The 20,352-nt window shown below is 56.1% G+C and overlaps 4 protein-coding genes across 4 annotated transcripts; 1 reads left to right on the top strand and 3 right to left on the bottom strand.

Moving 5' to 3' along the window:
- Positions 1 to 2,523: 2,523 nt before the first annotated feature.
- ETH_00024150 (uncharacterized protein) lies at positions 2,524 to 9,552 on the bottom strand (the record flags this gene model as incomplete). Its single annotated transcript, XM_013376494.1, has 10 exons — positions 2,524 to 2,652; positions 2,855 to 3,031; positions 3,246 to 4,323; positions 5,001 to 5,095; positions 5,299 to 5,414; positions 5,497 to 5,600; positions 5,813 to 5,957; positions 6,263 to 6,323; positions 6,642 to 7,087; positions 7,287 to 9,552. The coding sequence occupies 10 exons, from the start codon at positions 9,550 to 9,552 to the stop codon at positions 2,524 to 2,526; spliced, it is 4,617 nt and encodes a 1,538-aa protein (XP_013231948.1).
- Positions 9,553 to 10,835: 1,283 nt separating this feature from the next.
- ETH_00024145 (uncharacterized protein) lies at positions 10,836 to 12,618 on the bottom strand (the record flags this gene model as incomplete). Its single annotated transcript, XM_013376493.1, has 5 exons — positions 10,836 to 11,591; positions 11,763 to 11,818; positions 12,044 to 12,121; positions 12,363 to 12,418; positions 12,533 to 12,618. The coding sequence occupies 5 exons, from the start codon at positions 12,616 to 12,618 to the stop codon at positions 10,836 to 10,838; spliced, it is 1,032 nt and encodes a 343-aa protein (XP_013231947.1).
- Positions 12,619 to 13,618: 1,000 nt separating this feature from the next.
- On the top strand, positions 13,619 to 14,940 carry ETH_00024140 (uncharacterized protein; the record flags this gene model as incomplete). Its single annotated transcript, XM_013376492.1, has 4 exons — positions 13,619 to 13,819; positions 14,197 to 14,534; positions 14,653 to 14,743; positions 14,869 to 14,940. 4 exons carry the CDS (start codon positions 13,619 to 13,621, stop codon positions 14,938 to 14,940), a joined length of 702 nt encoding a protein of 233 aa, XP_013231946.1.
- A 1,418-nt stretch (positions 14,941 to 16,358) lies between these two features.
- ETH_00024135 (eukaryotic translation initiation factor 4e, putative) lies at positions 16,359 to 19,269 on the bottom strand (the record flags this gene model as incomplete). The annotated part of the gene is made up of 8 exons (XM_013376491.1): positions 16,359 to 16,415; positions 16,505 to 16,635; positions 16,739 to 16,808; positions 17,455 to 17,632; positions 18,256 to 18,315; positions 18,494 to 18,552; positions 18,777 to 18,917; positions 19,195 to 19,269. The coding sequence occupies 8 exons, from the start codon at positions 19,267 to 19,269 to the stop codon at positions 16,359 to 16,361; spliced, it is 771 nt and encodes a 256-aa protein (XP_013231945.1).
- Between the last annotated feature and the right edge of the window lie 1,083 nt (positions 19,270 to 20,352).

Below are 20,352 nucleotides of genomic sequence, written 5' to 3'. Positions count from 1 at the left end.
GAGGGCCCCTGGGGGCCCCCGGCGCTGCTGCTGCTGCCAAATAAATGTAAAAAAAGAGAGAAATGCTGCAAGGAAAGGCTGGGGCTGCAGTGTTTGGGGAAAAGTGGTGCTTCCGGCGCTGCGGCTGCTGCTGCTGCTGCTGCTGCAGCGGGCCAGGTGCAGCAGCTGGGGGGCAGCAGCGAGCAGCAGATTCACCTCTTTGGCTCCGGGTTTATACACGCGTTCACTCTTGGCCCTCATTGCTTTTCCTGTTGAAAAAAGAAAAACGGAATTCAAGGGTAAAGGGCGCAGGCGCTGTCTGCTGCGGGTGCTGCGGCTGCTGCTGCAGCAGCAGCAAGCGACTGCAGCAGCTACTCTCCCTCGACAGCCTCGACGGCCCCTAAATCTACATTAAATAAGCAATGACAACTCAAATGCTGCGCAAGACACAAATATCAAACACCCAAACACCTCCTTGCCGCTGCTGCTGCCGCGGCTGTTGCTGCTGCTGCTGCTGCTGCAACGGCGTGACTGCCGCTGCCGCCGCTGCTGCTGCTGCTGCTGCTGCAGTGTGTTCTACGCCGCCCCTAGCCCCCCCTAAATTCCCCTTTTCCGAAAGCATTTATATTCAAACTTGTTACATTTTTAAATTGCTGTCGCTTTCCTCGAATGAACTGGCTAACCGCCGCTTGCTTCCCCGCTGAGGGGCCCCCTGGGGGGATGCGTGCAGCCTAGGGAGCCGCCAGCTGCTGTGTATCGCAGATAATTTTGCTTCCGCTTAAATTAAACTTGTTTTTATAATATTTCCTAAATTTTGCCTTTCTTTGGGTCTATTTAGGGGTCTGAAAGAAGCGGTAGTTCGGGTGTACGTAGACTGCGGGATGGCGCTGCCCGCTCAGCTGCCACACTGCTTTCTCTCCAGGTGTCTTTACACCCCAACCTAATTCGAAATTTGCTTTTCTCTTTTATTCTTGTGGGGTTTGTCATTCTTTTATATTCTTTTTAATTTGTTTCTTCTCTTCTTCTCGCTTCTGCCCGCCTGTGCAGCGCCCGCGCGCCCCGGCACCTCCCGCTGCTTTCTGCCCGCAGCTCGATCACTTCTTAATTAGTCCAACTCAAATAAAAACCACTTCTAACTTTTTCCAAACTTTCAATTAATTCTAAAGGCCCTTTCCGCAGCTCCTGGGGCCCAGATTTGCATGCAGACAGCGCAGCAGCAGCGGCCGTTTGCTGCTTCAATTCCTTTCTTTTTAATTCTTTCTTCCCCCAACTCCCCCCTACACCTGCACGGGGCCCTCCAGCCCCGAGGGGGGCCCCAGAGGGCCAACGGAAAGCAGCAGCAAGCAGCAGCAAGCAGCAGCAAGCGGCAGCTAGCTGCAGCTAGCTGCGGCTAGCTGCAGCTAGCTAGCTGCGGCTTGCTGCTGCGCGCTGCGGCCCGCTGCAGCTAGCTGCAGTTAGCTGCTCAGCTAGCCCCCCTCTCCTCTGAATGAGGTGTTTTAATTGATTTAATTCTCTATTCAAATTAAATTAAATTTAATTAAAATCAAATTCTTCAAATTCAACCGCAAGCCGTGGCTGCTTAGTCTAGGGGTATGATTCTCGCTTCGGGTGCGAGAGGTCCCGGGTTCGAATCCCGGAGCAGCCCTCTTTGTTTACCTTTTTCTTGCTCATTTTTTTCATTTTAGCATTTGTTTTGCTTCCTGCTGCTGCTCTTTTATCAAACGCCACAAGCGTTCCGCTGCTGCTGCTGCTGCTGCTGCTGCTGCCTGTGCTGCTGCTGCAGCGGCCTTCACTGCTGCTGCAGCAGCCTTTGCTGCTCCTGCAGCAACCGTTGCTGCTGCTGCAGCCTCCCCTGCTGCTGCGGCTGCTGCGGCCTGTGCTGCTGCTGCAGCGCTATCACTTGGCTCTTGTTGACAGCAGCAGCAAGGCTCCTTGTGTCGTTAGTGGACTGTAGCCATTTGCTTCCAAAAAAGGACTTATTTAAAATAACTAAATTTAAACACTTCAAAAGAAACATTTTAAAAGATTCTGAACTCCGAAAGAAATTCAGTTCCGTCCTGCGCCCGAATTGGGGTGTACGTACACCCCAGCGGCCACACGCCGCGCCCCAACTTGGGGGCTTCGCCGCGCTGCTGTTGCTGCTCTAGGGTTTAGGGTTTAGGGTTTAGGGTTTAGCTGTTTTTAGCTGCTGCGGCCCCGCGGCGCTCTGCTGTACGTACAGCTCGCGAGCGCGTGGGGCATTAAAATTGCATTAATTTGCAAATGCCATTTTAATTCATTTTTTAAAATTTGCAAAATTAATAAACAAATTTTTCTAAACTTTAATTATTTAGCAGCTCCAACAGCAGCAGCAAGCAGCTGCTTCTTGCTTCTTGCTGCTGCCGCCAGGTCCACCAGCGCTGCGCTGCTGCTCGTTGTCTATTTGCTGCCTCTCCAGCCTACTCTTCGCTGTCGTTGCTGCTGCTGCTGCTGCCGCTGCTGCTGCTGCCGCTGCTGCTGCTTCCCCTGCTGCTGCCGCTGCTGCTGCTGCTGCTGCTTGCGGCGCTAGCGCCAGCAAAGCCTCTTGGGACTTAGCAGGAAAATGGACTTCCAAATAAGTGGCAAAAAGTAGCAGCCAGAGTTGAGGGTTTCAGTGTATTCAATGCGGGGGGCCTCCTCAGCAGCAGCTGCTGCCTGCGCAGCAGCAGCAAACGCATGCATCTCACAAAACGCCAACTCAAACGCGGGCCTTTAGCCAATGCAGCAGCTGCTGCAGCTGCTGCAGCTGCTGCAGCTGCTGCTCAGCTGCCCGCGCTGCCTTCTAAACCCGTAGAAATACGAGCATAACCTGCTGCTGCTGCTGCTGCTGCTGCTGCTGCTCGCGTGGCTGCCTGACCTGGAAAAGCTGGTGGTAGTGGAGTTCCTTGTCTTTTGTCTGCTGCAGCTGCTGCTGCTGCTGCTGCTGTTGCTGCTGCAGCTTGACTTTTGTCTTCAAATTGTTTTTCGAAAATTCGACTGAGACAGAAGACAGCGTGGCGGCCAGCTGCTCCATCAGCCGCTCGTTCGCAGAACCCTAAGTGCAGCAGCAGCAGCAGCAGCACCAGATAAAAAGAAACAATTCATTAACTTGTTAGGGTAAACCCTAAACCCTAAACCCTAAATACAAAAAAGAACCCAAAACAAGTCCAAAAATGATACGCAGCGCAGGAAATGCACCGAAATAGACCCTAAACCCTAAACCCTAAGCCCTAGACCCCAAACCCTAAACCCTAAACCCTAGACCCTACTTCGTCGTCTTCCTGTCCCTCCTCCTCGAGGGTTTTGTTGCAGATGGCCAGAAGACACAACAAAAAGCGCAAAAAGGGAGACAGCAGCGGCTGCAGCTGCGCCAGCAGCTGCAGCTGCAGCAGCTCGCTGGGGTGTACGTACACCTCAGGGCCTGGCCCGCTGCCAAGTGAAGCAGCAGCAGCAGCTTCATCTGCTGAGAAACAGGTCGAGCCATTAATGCTGTTCGGCTGCTGCTGCTGCTGCTGTTGCTGCTGCTGCTGCTGGGCTTCGCCTTGCTGCTGCTGGTGCTGCTGCTCTTTGTCCTGCTGCTGCTGCAGATATTCTTTGTCCTGCTGCTGCTGCTGCTGCTGCTGCTGCTCGTTGTCCTCCTGCTGCTGCTGCTGATGTTCATTATCCCCTTGCTGCTCCTGCTGATGCTCGTTTTCCCCCATCTGCTGCTGCTCCTCCTGTTCTTGCTGCTGCTGCTGCTGCTGTTTCCGGTAGTCTTGCTGCTCTCCTGCTTCCTTCTGCAGCTGGTATTTCTCTTGCTGCTGCCTCAAGTGCTGCGCCTTCGGCTGCTGCTCTCCCTGCTGCTGCTGCTGCTGCTGCAAGAAGAGCTGGGCTTTGTCCATGCGCTGCAGCAGCTCCGTCGCCCCTGCTGCTGGGAACAGCCGCAGCAGCGCGAGCAGCAGCTGCAGGTTTTTGTTAATTGAATTGGGTTTTAAAACTGAAGAAAGAAATATCAAAAGAGATCTGTAAACCAGCAAACACCCCTCTAGATCTGCAGACAGTCGTCCGAAAGAACTCTTTGCTGCTGCCGCTGCTGCTGCTGCTGCGGTTGCTGCTGCTGCAGCTGCTGCTGCGGATGTAGCTGCTGCTGTTGACGACGGCGCTGCTCCTTCGCCTGCTGGTGAAGGTCTCTCTGGAGAATCTGCTGCTGTGGTGTTCGCGGTCCCAGCAGCAGGAGCAGCAGCAGCAGGAGCAGCAGTAGCTCCAGCAGCAGCAGCAGCTCCAGCAGCAGGAGCAGGCAGGGGCAGCCGCAGCAGCAACCGACGCGTAAGGCCAGCTACAAGATCCAAAAGACGGTCAGCAGCAAACCTGAAGCGCAGCAGCAGGAAGTTTAGAAAGTGCAATTTGGAGCAGGCAAAAGCCCTAAGCCCAGCAGAAGCAGCAGCAGAAACAGCAGCAGCAGCAGCAGAAGCAGCAGCAAAAGCAACAGCAGCGGCAGAAACAGAAGCAGCAACGGAAACAGAGCAACAGCAGCAGCACGAACAGCAGTATCAGGAAGACAAAAGGCAGCAGAAAGTGCAGCAGCAGCAGCATCAGTTGCAGAGACAGCAGCAGCTGCAGTGACGGCAGCAGCAGCAGGGAGTGGAGGAGCAGCAGAAAGAGCAGGAGCAGCAGGAGCAGCAGCAGCAGCAAAGTGCTTCTTTGGAACGGACCAGTGGACCTGTTCAGCACAGTGCGCCGCATTGATTATATTTGCTGCACTGACTTCAAAAAAAAACAAATTTTTAAAAGTCGATAAGTTCCTGGCAGCAGCAGCAGCAGCAGCAGCAGACACACTCGAAGAACCCTTCAGCAGCAGCAGCAAACGCAGCACAAGAACATCCCAGCAGCAGCAGGAACAGCAGCAACAGCAGAGGTGGAGCCTGCTGCAGCAGCAACTCAACACGTGGTGCTTCACCAAAGAGCGGCAGCAGCAGCTGCTGCTACTGCTGTGTCTGCAGCAACAACAAGCAAGTCACTACAGCAGCAGCAGCAGCAGCAAATACCACGAAATGAATCTAAGAGAGGTGAGGATGAGAAGGGAGCCAAGTGAGATGTCTCTAAGCCTTCTGCTGTTGTGGCCCGTTGCCTCTGCCACGATCTGCACAAAACAGCAGCAGCAGCAGCAGCAGCAGCAGCAGGGTTATATTCCATGTCTGTTTCGTCTAGCTTCAAATCAAACTTCACTGCCCACTCAGTGCCTTTGCTGCTGCTGCTTTCATTGCTTCTAATGCTGTTACAGCAGCCGCAAAAGCCCCTGCTGCTGAGCTGCTTCTGCTGCTGCTGCTGCTGCTGCTGCTGCACCTTGGTGTGGAAGTGGTGGCAGGAGGTCTTGTCCTTCGTAAGCATGAGCATGCAGAGAGACAGCAGCAAACCTGCTGGGGGCACTGGATAGCTTACTGCAGCACGAGGGCCTTTAGCTGCAGGCAACAAACAGCAACACCAGGCTTGCTGCTGCTGCTGCTGCTGCCGCTGCTGTTGCTGCTGCTGCTCGGGGGGTACCTATTTGCTTCGGCTTGAAGCCGCATTGCTCCGGCAGCGCACTTGCTGCCTCTACTAGCGACAGCAGCAGCGTCTCAGTTTCTTCTCGGGAAGCACAATAGAGCCTGCACACCGGCAGCAGCAGCAGCAGCAGCAGCAGCAGCAGAAAGAGTAACAGCAAGCAGCCAGTTGCTGCCGCCGCGAGCGCGGTTTCTGCATTTGGTGCGGCGGCTGCTTGGTGGCAGCTGCTGCAGCCGTTGCTGCTGCTGCAGCCGCTCCCGCTACAGCTACTGCTGCTGCAGCAGCAACTGCTGCTGCTGCTGCTGCTGCTGCGCACCTGAAGCAGCGGTTGCGGTAGAGCAGCAAATAGAGCAGCAGGGGATTGAGGCCCCGCGCCAAGAAAGGAGCAGCAAGTCCATCGAAAATGTCTTGGAAGCAAACTTCCTTGAAGGGCGGAAACGCACACTGAGGTGTATGTACACCTGAACGCCCACAACCAGCAGCTCCAGCTGTACGTACAGCCCAACGTGAAGCAGCAGCTTCAGGTGTATGTACACCTCAAGGTGAAGCAGCAGCACCAGGTGTATGTACACCTCAAGGTGAAGCAGCAGCTTCAGGTGTATGTACACCTCAAGGTGAAGCAGCACACCAGGTGTGCAGCAACTTGAGGTGTATGTACACCACATGATTAATTAGCAGCTTCAGGTGTATGTACACCGCAGAATGAAGCAGCAGCTTGGGGTGTATGTTAAAAACAAAATAAACAGAAACTGGAGTGTATGTACACCTGAATCGCGAAAGTAAGAGGGGTCGTACAGCGAGCTCAGGGCCAGCAGAAAAGGGTTTGCCTGCGCGTAAACCCTAAACCCTAAACCCTAAACCCTAGACCCTAAACCCTAAACCCTAAACTCGGGAGGTCAGCGCTGCGCAGCGGTGGTGGTGCAACAGCAGCAACCCAGCAGCAGCAAGCAGCAGCAGCAGCAGCAAGGGAAGCAGCAACAACCGCATGCAGGCTCCCACAATTGAAAAAGAGAAAGCTACATTTCTCTCTGCTTGCTGCTGCTGCTGCTGTTGCTGTTGCTGCACCTGTTGCAGCAGCAGCAGCTGCTGCTGCTGCTGCTTTTGCTTCTGCAGTACAGCAGCAGCAAAGGGCGTTGGTCACTTACTGCTAACGCGGCGCGGTGGGCTGGCTTCCAGTTTTCAGCTCCTGGCTTTGCAGCAGCAGCAGCTTCAACAGTTGCTGCTGCTGCTGCTGCTGCTGTTGCTGCTGTTTGTCCCTTGGAGCGCATGTAGTGCAGCAGGATGTGTCTTTGCTGCGCAGCCACAGTAAGCTGCCCGAGCCTCTCAGCAGCAGCCAGCGGCTGCTCCGAAGCGGCCTCCTGCAGCTGCTGCTGCTGCTGCTGCTGCTGCAGGGCGTGCTGCTGCAGCTCTGCTGCTGCTTCAATCCGCGTTGCTGGCACCACGTGGAAAGATAACACCAGCAGCAAAAACAGACAAAGGGGCCCCAGCTTCGCGGGGGGCCCCACAGGGCACAAGTCCCCAGAGAGAGTCAGGCCAAAGGCTTCCCCAGAGACGCAGCAGCACCAGGTCCGCAGCAAATAAGCAGCAACCTCTGCAGCAGCAGCAGCAGCAGCAACAGCAGCAGCAGGGGCAGGGATGCTTACTTCCCGCCTTGAGCGCATCCGAAAGAGCAGCGAAATGGCGTGAGCAGCTGCTGCAGCAATTGCTGCACTACCAGCAGCAGCAGCAACAGTGTCCGCAGCACGCTGAGCAGCAGCAGCAGCAGCAGCAGCAGCAGCACGGGGACTTACCTTTTGGCTGCTCCGCCTGCGGCCCTGCGCCTTCCCAGGAAGCCATAAGGGCCTCCATGAAAATGAAGCAAGGCAGATCTGCTGCAGGGCAGCTCGTCGAGGGCACAAACAGCTGCTGATGCTGCTGCTGCTGCTGCTGCTGCAGGTAGTGCTGCTGCTGCTGCTGGTAAAAGAAGAAGAGGGGGGCGCAGTGCGCAGCGCGACTCGACAGTGGAGGCAGCAAACTGTCAAGCTTTAAGCCAGCAGCAGGAGGAGGCCAAGACAGACAACCCTTGCATATGCTGCTGCTGCTGCTGCTGCTGCTGTTGCTGCTGCAGCTGTTGTGCTGTCCCGAAGCTGCAGCGCTATTTTGCCCGCAGCCAGTTCGTGCTTCTGCTGGCGGCGTTGCTGGTGCTGCTGCTGCTGCAGGTGCTGCTGGTGCTGCTGCTGTTGACGCTTCCGATGGCACTGGTGTTGCTTCTGCTGCTGCTGCTGCCGGCAGCTCTGCTGCTGCTGCATCAGCTGCAGCAGCGCCTGACTGGGACAGTGAGGCCCCTGCATAATCTTGTGTCTGCTGTTTGTCACCTAAATCAGCAGCAGCAGCAGCAGCTGCTGCTGCTGCTGCTGCTGCGGTTGGTGCTGCTGCTGCCGATCCCTCGGTCGCAGCGTTCTCCCCAGCATCTCCAGCAGCAGCAGCAGCAGCAGCAGCGGGAAGAGGACAGGCTTTGGCGGTGAGCTGGTGGGGGCAAATGACTGCCAGCAGCAGCAGCAGCGCAGCAACAATTTGCTGCTGCACTTCAAACATAACAGACTGGAAGAAGCAGGGCGGCTGCGTGTACACCAGAAACTGCAGCAGCGACTTCAGCAGCAGCAGCAGACACGAGCTGCGCCGTTCCTGCAGGCCGCTTACGCCCCACACCTTGCTGCTGCTGCTGCTGCTGCTGCTCTTGCTGCTGCTGCTGCTGCTGCCTTCAGCCGCGGAGTTGTCTTCCTCGTCCTGGGGAAGCCACAGAGGCAATAAATACAAGTAGAGAACGTTGCTGTTGCTGCTGCCGTTGCTGCTGCTGTTGCCGTTGCTGCTGTTGCTGTCGCGGTCGCTGCCGTTGTTGCTGCTGCTGCTGCTTGAGTCCACAGTCTCAGGAGGCGCTGCCTCATTTGCTGCTGCAGCAGGATAGGCTCTAGTCCTCTCCCGCGCGTGCTGCTGCTGCTGCTGCTGCTGCTGCAGCAAGGCTTGGAGGGTGTTGGGAGAGGCGACTTCGTCGCAGGAGAGCAGCAGCTCTTGCTGCGGGTTTTGCTGCAGCACGGAGAAGAGGAAACCTCTTGCTGCTGCTGCTGCTGCATCTCGAGAGTACGTACACCTCAAGAAGCTCATCACTTCTTCATACACTTCCAAGCCGCTGCTGTGCTGCTGCAGCAGCAGCACATCATTTCGGTACACGACCGCCACCTTGACACTGCTGCTGCTGCTGCTGCTGCTACTGCTGCTGCTTGCCGCTGCTTCGTCATGGGACGGCGTCTCCTCAGCAGCAGCAGGAGCAGCAGACGAGGCCGCTGCAGCAGCTGCTGCTTCTGCAGGAGCGTCTGTCCCGGATGCTGCAGCCACGCGCCCCTCAGCAGCAGCAGCAGCAGCAGCAGCAGCAGGGGCGTACTCTGCAGCAAGCAAGATTTGTGTGGCTGTCAAGTTTTCTGTAATCGCCATAATAATTAGCCGACACAAAACCGACAAGCTGCGCAGGCCCCGCGCGTCAGCAACAGCAGCAGCAGCAGGCGCAGCAGCAGCAGCAGCAGGTGCAGCAGCAGGTGCAGCAGCACCCTCAGCAGCAGGCTCCGTCGCTGCAGTGTCTGCTGCTCTTGGGGCTTCTCCTGTCTTCGCTGCTGCCCCGTCTGCCTGCGTCCTGCCGTGCAGCAGCAGCTGCCCCTCGCTGCTGCTGCTGCTGCTGCTGCTGCTCCTGCTGCTTGCTGCAGCCTGAGCCGCATATATGCGGCCCAAAGCAGCAGCAAAACTCTCAAACTGCGCAGCTAAGAAGAGCAGCAAAGCCTTGAGGTTGCCAGTTTTGTGGTTGGTGAGCAGCAGCGGCAGCAGCAAGCAGCGCCACACTTCTGCTGCTGCTTCCTCCGGCAGCCACGCAGGATTCAGCAGCAGCAGCTGCTGCCAGCAGGGGGCCCCACACCCCAGGGCCTCTCCTGCTGCTGCTGCATGCACAATGGGAGTAATAGCAGCAACAAAGGGGTGCTCCGGATCCAGGTCCTCTGCGGCACCCCCAGGGGAAGAAGCAGCAGCGCCCATCTCTGCTGCTGCTGCTGCTGCTGCGGTTTCGGGCGCGCTGCTGCAGCAGCAGCTACGACGGCGGCGGCGGGCGAGAGGCGTGAACGCGGCAGCTGCAGCAGCAGCTGCTGCTGCCAAGCCGAGCAGAGTCAGCTGCGGCGGGGGGCGCAGCAGCGAGCGCTGCTGCTACTGCAGCAGTCGTGCTGCAGCAGCAGGGGCTGCTGCTGCTGCTGCTGCTGCAGCGGTTGCTGCTGGCTCCCCGAGGCGCCCCTGCAAGGCCCTCAGGCGTCTCTGGCCCTCGAGCCCAGCGTGTTGCCGAAGGGAGCAGCAGCTTCGGGTGCTGCTGCAGGTGCAGCAGCAGCAGAAGCAACAAGACAGCAGCACCTGCAGCAGCAGCAGCAGCAGCTGCTGCTGCTGCTGTGCATCTGAGTAGTCAACAGATACGAAGCCCTGCCTGCCCCCAATGAGTCATTCTGGGGCCTTCCACTGGAGGCCTTTCCACAGAGCTGCCCTACTTCGGTGTACGTACACCGCAGTTTGCTGCCAGCAGCAGCAGCAGCAGCAGCAGCAGCAGCAGACGGGCGCTGCTGTCGCTGCCGAGACAGGCGGTGCTGCTGGCGTTGCTGCTGCTTGTTCTGCAAATGAGTTTCAATTTGTTTAAAATTGGATACTAGAAATAAATTAAAAATAAATAACAAATAAATGAGCAGCAGCAGCAGCTGTGGGGCGGCGCTGCTGGCGTCGGCTGTGAGGCGTGCGGGGCTGCCGACAGCAGCAGCAGCAGCAGCAGCACCGCTGTAGCAAACAAATAATTAATTAGTTTGAAAATTAATTTAATTGGATTTAATGCAAACTCAGAAGACCCGCAGGCAGCAGCGCGAGGTGTACAGACACCGCACGCCAGCAGCCTCATCGACAGCAACAGATTGCGGAGCAGTTCATCTAAATTTGTTTAAAACAGCAAACGCTGCTGCTGCTGCTGCTGCAGATGCTGCAGCAGCAGCAGGTGCTGCATCAGCAGCAGGTGCTACAGCAGTAACAGTCGCACGCGCTGCAGCAAGGGCAGCGTATCCTGCAGCTGCAGCAGCACCAGCAGCAGCAGCACCAGCAGCAGCAGCAGCTAAGCCTCTACAGTCAGCTCTGCAGCTTCGTTTGTCCTGCTGCTGCTGCTGCTCTCTCTCTCCCTCTGTCTTTGTTATTATGATCTGCTAGTTTATATTTTAATTTAAATTAAACTTAAATTTAAATTAAATTTAAATTTAATTTAAATTATATTTATATTCGTTATTTGCTGCTGCAGCTTCTTAGTCTTCCATCAGCACATAAAGCGGCTCATCATCTCTCTCTTGGGGAGCACCAAGCTGCTGCTGCTGCTGCTGCTGCTGCTGCGGCTGCTGCTCTTGCTGCGGGGGCTGCGGGGGTTGCTGCTGCTGCTGCGGGGAAGGCTGCTGCAGTGCACGCTGCTGCTGGAGCCAGTGGGCATGCATTTGCTGCTGCTGCGGCTGCTGTGCGTGCTGCTGCGGCGGAATTAGCTGCGGATGCTGCTGCTGCTGCAGTAACTGGTGCTGCTGCTGCTGCTGCTGCTGCATGAACTGCTGCTGCTGCAGCAAACGCTGCTGCATTAAGTGCGCGTGGGGCACAGGGCTGTGGGGATGCAGCGCAACAGGACTTTCCCGTTGCTGCTGCTGCAGCAGCTGCTGCTGCTGCTGCTGCTGCTGCTGCGGTGAAGGTGCCGGCGCAGCCATTAGCGGCTGCTGCCGAGGATGCGCAGTAACTACTGGCTGCAGCGGTTGCTGCTGCAGCAGCAGCTGCTGCTGCAGGTGCTGCTGTCGCTGCTGCTGCTGCTGTTGCAGCAGTAGCTGCTGCTGCTGCTGCTGCTGCTGCAAAAGCTGCTTTTGTTGAAGTTGCTGCTTCTGCTGCTGCTGCTGCTTCTGCTGCTGCTTCTGCTGCAGTTTTTGCTGCTGCAGCTGCTCCTGTTGCTGCCGCGGCTGCGGTTGCTGCTGCTGTTGCTGCTGCTGCTCTCCTTGTGAGGGCCTCAGCAGCAGCGCAATGTTATAAACCTTTAAAAGATAAAGCAAAACCCTAAACCCTAAACCTTAACTTCGAAACTCAAAACCTTTAAAGCAGCAGCAGCAGCAGTGCTGCCAAACCAGCATACAGCCTCAGCAAGGGCTCTAGAAGCAGCAGCAACAACAGCAGCAGCAGCAGCAGCAGCACCACTAGCTGCTCACCTGCCCTGCTACTTCCACCTGCGCCGCTTCCATCCCTCTGAAGCAAGCTCCCTCTTCTGCAGCAAACCCTAAACCCTAAACCCTCGACATTAAATCCTAAACCCTAAACCCTCAACATTAAATCCTAAACCCTAAGCCCCCAGCCGCGAACAGTGCACCGCAGCAAACACTGCAGCTGCGGTCCCAGTACCGCTGCTGCTGCTGTTGCTGCTGCTACTGCTGCTGTTGCTGCTGCTGCTGCTGCTGTTGCTGCTGCTGCTGCTGCTGCTGCTGCTGCTGACCTGAATTGGGGGAGACACAGACGGCTGTGCAATATTTCGAAAGCAGGTCATTTATCATCGACGGAACGTGTGGGGCGTCTGCAGCAGGCGCAGCCAAACCCTAAACCCTAAACTCTAAACCCTAAACCCTAAACTCTAAACCCTAAACCCTAAACCCTAAGCCCTAAGGCCTTTCAGGCTAGGCCATCTTCGTCTAGGGTTTACTTCTTCTGTTGAGGCGGAGGCTCTAGAAGGCAAGATTTGCTCTGCAGCGTTTGCTGCTCAGCTTTAGGGCTTAGGGTTTAGGGTTTAGGGTTTAGGGTTTAGGGTTTAGGCCTACCGAAGTCCTGCAGAATACGCTTGGCCTCTGCCTCTGAAGATACCTCTCGCTGCAGCCTGCGAACAAACCGTAGACCCTAAACCATAAACCCTGAACCCTAAACCCTAAACCCTAAACCCTAAACCCTAAACCCTAGGGCTTAAACCCTAAACCCTCTAAGCCCTGCTTACAGAGCTTCCGTTTGTGCTGCTGCAGCAGTAATAAGCGCCACAGCTCTTGAGCTGCAGAGGCGGTTTTTCCAGCGAAGGCGCCCCATTCTGTAAACCCTAAACCCTAAACCCTAAACCCTAAATCCTAGACCTTTAGCCCTGTGTTGCGGGGGGGAATCATTGGGCATGGGGCTTAAAACGGAGGGCTGCTGCTGCTCCGGCTCTTCCTGTTGCTGCTGCTGCTGCAGGTGCTGCTGCTGCTGCTTGTGTCGTTGCAGCAGAAGCGCCTGGTTCAGCTGTCGCTGCTGTTTCTGTCAGCAGCATTATTTGCTGCTGCTGCTGCTGCTGCCCAAGCTGTTGCCGCTGTTCTCGCCTCTCCTGCCGTTCACACCTCTGCTGCTGCTGCAGCTGTCGCTTTCACTGAATCCCTTACTCTCGCTGCTGCTGCCGCTGCTGCTGCTGCTGCTGCTTCCGGGGGGCGTTCGCGCCAGAGTTAAGCGGGTTCTGCAGCAGCTTCGGCGGGGAGCGAAGAAAACTAAAAAATAAATTAAAATAAAATAATATTTTGTTTTAATTCATTTCCATTTATTTCTCTCCCTTTACTCCGTCGGATTTGCCCGCAGTTTCCCTTTTCGTGGCGGCTGCGCTGCTGCTTTCGGGTGTATAGGCAGCTGCAGCACCCAGCTGGAGTTCCGCGGCTTTCCCTCTGTCCGACACAACTCTTATTTTAATTTGATCTATCATTTCCTTTAACCCATTAGTCTCTGGCCTGCTGCTGCTGCTGCTGCTGCTGCTGCATGCGGTCTCGGTCTCGGGGCTTTCAGGGCTGAAGGCGCTGGTACCGCTGCCGCTGCTGCTGCTGCTGCCGCTGCAGCTGCTGGCCGATACCTGGCATACTGCGCGTTTTCTTCATCTTCTGCTTCCGGAAGGTTTGTCGTGACTGGGCGCCCTGGCAGCAGCCAACAGCGCTCTGAGCAGCAGCAGCAGCAGCGGCAGCAGCAGCAGCAGCAGCGCAGCAACCCTCGCCGCGCGTCTCACCGCCTGCGCCGCCGCAGCCTCGCAGCAGCGCGAAGCCCCTCCCCCCGCAGCAGCAGCAGCAGCAGCAGCATGGCGGGGCGGGGCTTCGGCGAAGCGGTGGAGGTGGGGGACAGCAGCAGCAGCAGCGGACCAGTGGTCACGGAGCAAACAGCAGGCGGCCAAACTTACCTCACCAACTTGACCACTGGTCACCGGCTCATTCCCGCCTCGCGCCGCCCCGACGGCACTCTCCGCAGGCCCATCAAAGTGCGGCCCGGCTACACGCCCCTGGTAAACCCCAAACCCTAAACCCTAAACCCTAAACCCTAAACCCTAAACCCTGAACCCGAGGCCGCGGGCCCGAGGCTTTGGGTCCTGCGCAGACGTCTTTGCGCGAAGCCGTTTCAGCTAGTGGGGGGGGTACTCCCCTGCTAAACCCTAAACCCTAAACCCTAAACCCTAGGCCGTAAACCCTAGGCTTTAGGCCCTGCAGGGCGCAGCGAGCCAAACCCTAAACCCTACACCCTTTGGAGGCGCTAAACCCTTCTGCTGCTTCTGCTGCAGCTCTGATTATTCTTATTGTTTATTTAAATTTATTTTATTTTTTATTCATTTTATATGTTTTATTATTTTATTTTATTTATTTTATTTTAATTTATTTATTTTAGGAAGAAATGAAGTCTTACAAAACCCGCCACCAACTCAGCCAGGAGCAGCACAGAGCCACCACAGGTGCTGCTATACCAGGCCTCACTGCAGCAGCAGCAGACAGCAGCAGCAGCAACAGCAGCAGCAGCAGCAGCAGCAGGAGCCGCCAGCGGAAGAAGAAGCAGGGCAACAGCCCCGCCGACTCTGCTGCAACTCCCGCTGCGTTTCCCGTGGCTCCTGCTGCTGCTGCCAGCTCTTCTGCTGCTGCTGCTGCTGCTGCTGCTGCTTGCTGCGAGCAGCTCACGAACTTGTCTATCAGCAACAAGGAAGCAAACGCCTCTAGGGACCCAGCGAAAAGGTGAGTCCACATGGCAGCAGCAGCAGCAGACAGCAGCAGAAGCTGCAGCAGCCGCTGCAGCAGCAGCAGCAACAGCAGCAGCAGCTGCAGCAGCAGCAGGTCGTGGTTGTGCATGCAGGCTAAGGAACTTGAAAAAGAAACTTAACGAAATAGAAGAGCTGCAGCAAAGGAAGGCCAACGGAGAAGTGCTGCTGCCGGAGCAAGAAGAGGCAAGCAGCAGCAGCAGCAGCAGCAGCGCAGCAGAAACAGCAAAGACATGGCAGCAGCGGTGCCATTTAGTATTTGTTTATTTATTTTGTTTGTTGTTTTTGTTTGTTTGCTGCTGCTGCTGCAGAAGATCGAGAGGAAGCAGCAGCTGCAGCAGCAAGCCGCGGAGCTGGAAGCAGAAATCGCCGCTGCAGCATGATTTCTTTTTCTTTCTCTTTTTGTCGAATTGATTATTTAATTAAATCCATAAATGAATTTAATTTAATTAATTCAAAACTAATTCAACTCCATTATCTGCATGTATCCCATTTAACCTGAGCTGTTGCTTTTTTCATTTGCGAAGGCCAGCCGCAGCTGCTGCAGTAGCAGCTGCTGCAGCAGCAGCTGCAGCAGCAGCGTCCGCTGCAGGGCAGTTGCGACACCTGCAGCAGCAACTGCTGCTGTGTGCCAAGATATGTGTTGCTGCTGCTGCTGCTGCTGCTGCAGCAGAATTCAGTCCTCCGGCTCTTCCTCCGTGACCCTGTAGTAATCTTCAGCAAAATTTGCTTTTGAATGGAGAAGCAGCAAAAGAGGGAGCTGCAGCGCAGCAAACTCACTGCGAACTAGGCGAGAGAACTCGTTTGCTGCAGCTTTTTTCTTGCGAGTTGCCTCTCCGGGGGTCGTGCTGCTGCTGCTGCGGCGCTGCATGCATGCATGGCTGCGCTGCGCTGCAGCAGAAGGCCGCTTACTCTTGCCACAAGCGCTGGTACATGTAGCCTGGGGCGCGCGGGCAATGGGTGGACCACTGGCAGTGGACCACTGGTCACTGCGCCTACCTTGGGGGTTGAAGGAAGGCGCAGCTGCTGCAGACGAACTCCCAGCGGCCACGCTTCCGCGCTCCTTCGCCTCAGCGCAGAGAAGCGCCAGAGCGCCAGCCAGCAGCAGGAGCAGCAGCAGCAGCGGCTGCAGCAGCAGCAGCGGCTGTACGCCGCCGCTGCCGCTGCGGCGCCGCGGCGGGCTCGTAGACATGCGGGGAGTCCTGAAGCGAACTAGACTTGAGTATATGTACCCAAAGAAGTGCAATGTGACATAGAAAGAAAGAAATGGAAGAAAACTTGCACAAAAAAGTACTTTTCAAGTTGGATCACGGCGGCTGCGTGGCCGCGCACAACGGATGTGCACGTACACCCGAGCTGCGCGCGCCTCCACTTTCCAATTCGCACCAGCGAGGCCGAGATCACCGGATAAATTAAGACTAAATAAATATATTTGTCATTTGTTTCGGTTTTGTGGAAGGAATGGACTGAAGGAAGCGCCCTTTCCCCGCGGGCGCGGCGGGCGCTGACCTCCCCGCCGCGGGGGCTGGGGATAAAACCGAGCCTAAAGCTGGCGAAATGTGCGCGAAAATGCAGAAGCAATTGCTGCTATTTGCATTTCGGAGGAGTTCGGCGCAGCAGCGCCTACGGATCGCGAGGATTCCGCAGCTTTCCGCTTCTGCTGCTGCTGCAGCCGACAGAACTTGAACGAGCGAAGCCCGGCGCCGCCGCGCGCGGAAAGCGCCGCCCGCCCGCCTCAGCCAACGCCCAATAACCTTGCAAATATATTCCCCGCAAATTTACTCCAACTTGAAGGCCAAATTCAGCGAGTGGAGTGGCTCTTCCAGTCGCCCCGGGGCGCCGTGCCGATGGACCCGTCCTGCGCAGCAGCACAGAACCACTGGACCACTGGTCCACTGCGGCGCATGCACCCCCTGCGTCTCCCTCCACTACAACGCACGGGTTTACCGTTAAAAGACGCAAAGTGTGCAAGTTGTGCACCCACTGCTGCTGCTGCTGCTGCTGCGCTGCAGCAGCAAGACGCACCAGTTTCGTCGCAAAGCACTTCTCCAGATCCTTCGCGAGCTTCTCTTGAACGGCTGCAGCAAATTCACACACGCCTCTCCAGCTTTCAAGCCACGCCCTGCTGCAACTCTTTCCAGCAGCTGCAGCAGCAGCAGCAGCAGCAGCAGCGGGTCTCACTTCTGTCACACTTTCCTACCCAGACCTCGATGCGAATGCACGGGTGCCTACCCTGGCCCAGCTTGTCCACCTGCAGCAGCAGCAGCAGCAGCAGCAGCAGCAAACACCTATCCACCCATCCAGCCAGCTAGCTAGCTAGCTAGCCACCCACCCAGCAACACACTTCCCCCAACCCCCATCTATCCCCACATCTATTTCCCCAGCCAGCCAGCCAGCTAGCCAGCCAGCAAGCCAGCTAGCCAGCCAGCTAGCTAGCTAGCCAGCTAGCTAGCTAGCCAGCCAGCTAGCTAGCCAGCCAGCTACAAAACTAACAAATCGAAACCCCGCAACATGATGTCCCAAGACCAAGTTGTTCCCACTCACCCCCAGCTACCCACCCACACCCCTAGCTAGCTAGCTAGCTAGCTAGCTAGCTAGCCAGCCATATACCCTCCCAGCTAGCTAGCCAGCAAGCTAGCTAGCCACAGCCCCACGAGTCGAATCCCCCAGCCACCCACCAACCCCCAGCTAGCTAGCTAGCCAGCTAGCCAGCCAGCTAGCTAGCCAGCAAACTCACCAGTGACATAACTTCCGTGTTCAACAGTCCCTCCAATCAATCCCAAGTTGTCCCCACCAACCACCCAGCTACCCACCCGCGCCCCCAGCTAGCTAGCTAGCCATACACCCTCCCAGCTAGCTAGCTAGCTAGCTAGCTAGCTAGCTAGCCACAGACCCACCAGTCGAATGCCAGTGACGTGACTTCCGTGTTCAATAGTCCCTCCTATCAATCCCAAAACCAAGTTGTTCCAGTACTCGTCGAGCTGGCCAGCGCGAGTTTGGAAAGGAACTATTCGGTACTCCAGGTGGCCCCCCACGCAGTTCTGCGGGTCTTCCCACATTGGCTGGATGCCTTCTCTGCAGCAGCAGCAGCAGCAGCAGCAGCAGCAGCAGCAGCAGCAGTGCAGCAGCAGCAGCACGGGCGACGCGCGGGGGCGAGGCAAGGGACAGCAGCACGCAGCGTGCAGCGAGAGAGAGCGAGGGCGGGCTCTGCGTGGATGCAACGGGCAAAGCTGCTGCTGCACGTGCTGCTGCTGCTGCGCTTGCTGCTGCTGCTGCTGCAGCAAGAAGTGGATGAAGAAGCGCTAGGGCTGCACTACGCAGAAGTGCAGCAGCAGCGCCTCTTCGCTTTATTTTGCACCAGACTTCTTCGGCGCTGCCGGTGCGCTGCGGCGGCGCCGTACACACTAAGGTGCTGCGCGATCTGCCCATTTTCTGCGGCTTTTTCTCCAATTTGGACTTTATTTATTTCTTATTAGCATTTTTATTTCCATTTTCGCAATTTTCCCCGCAAAAATCCGACAGATTCCAACAGATTCCGACAGATTCAAGTCCGGAACCCGCTGCCGAGCTCCGGCAGTGCAAACGAACAAAAGAAGAAACCAATTCAAATTTAACTAAATAAACAATAAATAAATGAATAAATAAATAATAAATCTATTTGTTTAATTTATAAGTGAATTAATTTGAGAAAGACCCACTTGAAGATCATCAGCGCGTCAACCACGTGGCTCTTGCCGCTGCTGTCTTGGCGGATCATCCTGAGGTGTACATACACCCGAAAAGAAAAGCAAAAACGAAAAATAAGTGAAAGAACAGGCTGCAGCACATCTGCTGCATGCAGCCAGAATTGAAATAAGATTAGATGGACTGAAAGTGTCCAAACAGCGAAGAAAAAGAGGTTCTACAAACCCTAAACCCTAAACCCTAAACCCTCACCGCTTGTGGCCAAGGAGTTCACTGGGCTGGGGGATGTGCGCCCACAGCTGCCAGAACGTCTGAGCAGCAAGAAAACCCTAAACCCTAAATCCTAAACGCCAAACCCTAAACCCTAAACCCTACACGTCAAACCCTAAACCCTAAACGCCAAACCCTAAACCCTAAGCCCTCAACCCCCCGAAAACAGTGGCTGAACAGCCTGCAAGCCCTGAAGCGCCCAGCTCTGCGTGCTCAGGGGCCCCGAGGGTTTAGGGTTTAGGGTTTGTGAGGGTTTAGGGTTTACCTGAACAGTGTCGAAAGAAGCCAAGTCCCGGGTGTTTTGCGAATAGTCTGCTGCTCTGTCTGCTGCTGCTGCTTCTCGCTGTATCTGCTCCCACACATGCCACCGGTGCTGCAGCGGCATCGGGGCGTCCGCAGGCCGTTCCTGCGCAAAACCCTAAACCCTAAACCCTAAACCCTAAACCCCAAGCCCCAGGTAGAGTCTGCCGTTGGCTGTCTGCTGGCAGCAGGGCCCCACCGCAGCTGCGGGCGAGGCCCTGCTGCTGCAGCGCAAGGTGCAGCAGCGCAGCAGAAGAAGACACCGGAGCAGCAGCAGCAGCAGCAGCAGGGTGCTGCGCCGACGGCGACGCCGCTGCTGCTGCTGCTGCAGCAAAACGCATGCAGCAGCAGCAAGAGAAAAAAATAGCAGCAGGGGTCGGTACCTCGGTGATGCATTCGTCCAGATTGACTGCGTCAGCCACAGAGGGGTTGAAAGAAAGGTATTTGGTGGAAGCCATGGTCCAGAAGCAGCAGCAAATGCAAACTGCGCGAAAATAACCAAAAAAATATCCCTTGAGAGCAGCAAAAAGCGGGGAAGAGCAGCAAACGCCGCCCGCAGAGGAAGCAAACGAGCTGCGACGGAATCTGGCGTCCGCCGCTCTGGCCCCCTCCTGCTCCGGCCCGCTTCTCTTTAGAACCAGTACCAGTGGAAAGAAAACAAAAAAAGATGTTCAAAGGTCCTTTAACGGGCGAAAAAGACCTGAAATTAGCTGCTGTTCGTCTGCTGCTGCTGGTGCTGCTGCTGCTGCTGCTGCGGCCGCCGCCCCGCGCGCGTGTGCTGCTGCTGCTGTCTATACACCCCATCGGCCTCAACGCCCGAAACGCTCAACAACGCCTTTCAAGCAGATCTTTTCCGTTTTATTTTAATTTAATAAACAAAATTAATCCACACTTGGCCAAATAATTAGTCATTTCCTCCAGTTTCCCCCCCGCTGCTGCTCGCGGCTCGCACCCGCCTGCTGCTCCGTTGCTGCTGCGCTGCCTGGCAGCTGCTCCTTCCGGTGCAGCACGAGTTTGAATTTATAAATTAATTAAACATAATTAAAGCTGTTCATTGTTGCCACCTTTTCGAATAAACAGCCGGAGACTTCGCGAAATAGCCGAGGAAGCCAGCAGCAGCGGCAGCAGCAGCTGCTGCTGCAGCGAAGCGGTGTCCACGCAGCAGCAGCAGCTGCTGCTGCTGCTGCAGCACTTATTCCCTCGTTTTCACTAAAGTCTCTTAAAGAACCCTCCAGAGCTTCCTCAGAGCTGCTGCATGCAGCCGAGACAAGAGCAGCAGCACTAGAGGCTCCCTTGCTGCTCGAAACTCCCGTGAACATTCGGGTGTCTAACACCGCCGCCACAGACTAGCAGACCAGTGGTCCACTGCTGCAGCAGCAGCTCCACTGCTGCAGCAGTAGACCACTGGTCTGCTAGTCTGTGGCGGCGGTGTTAGACACCCGAATGTTCACGAGAGTTTCCAGCAGCAAGGGAGCTTCTAGTGCTGCTGCTCTTGTCTCGGCTGCATGCAGCAGCTCTGAGGAAGCTCTGGAGGGTTCTTT

The sequence above is a fragment of the Eimeria tenella genome, genomic scaffold, assembly GCF_000499545.2.
Source record: "Eimeria tenella Houghton genomic scaffold, Eth_scaff35, whole genome shotgun sequence".
Lineage (NCBI taxonomy): Eukaryota > Apicomplexa > Conoidasida > Eucoccidiorida > Eimeriidae > Eimeria > Eimeria tenella.
Note: the sequence above shows the minus strand (reverse complement) of the source record. Positions and strands in the feature narration are given on the sequence as shown.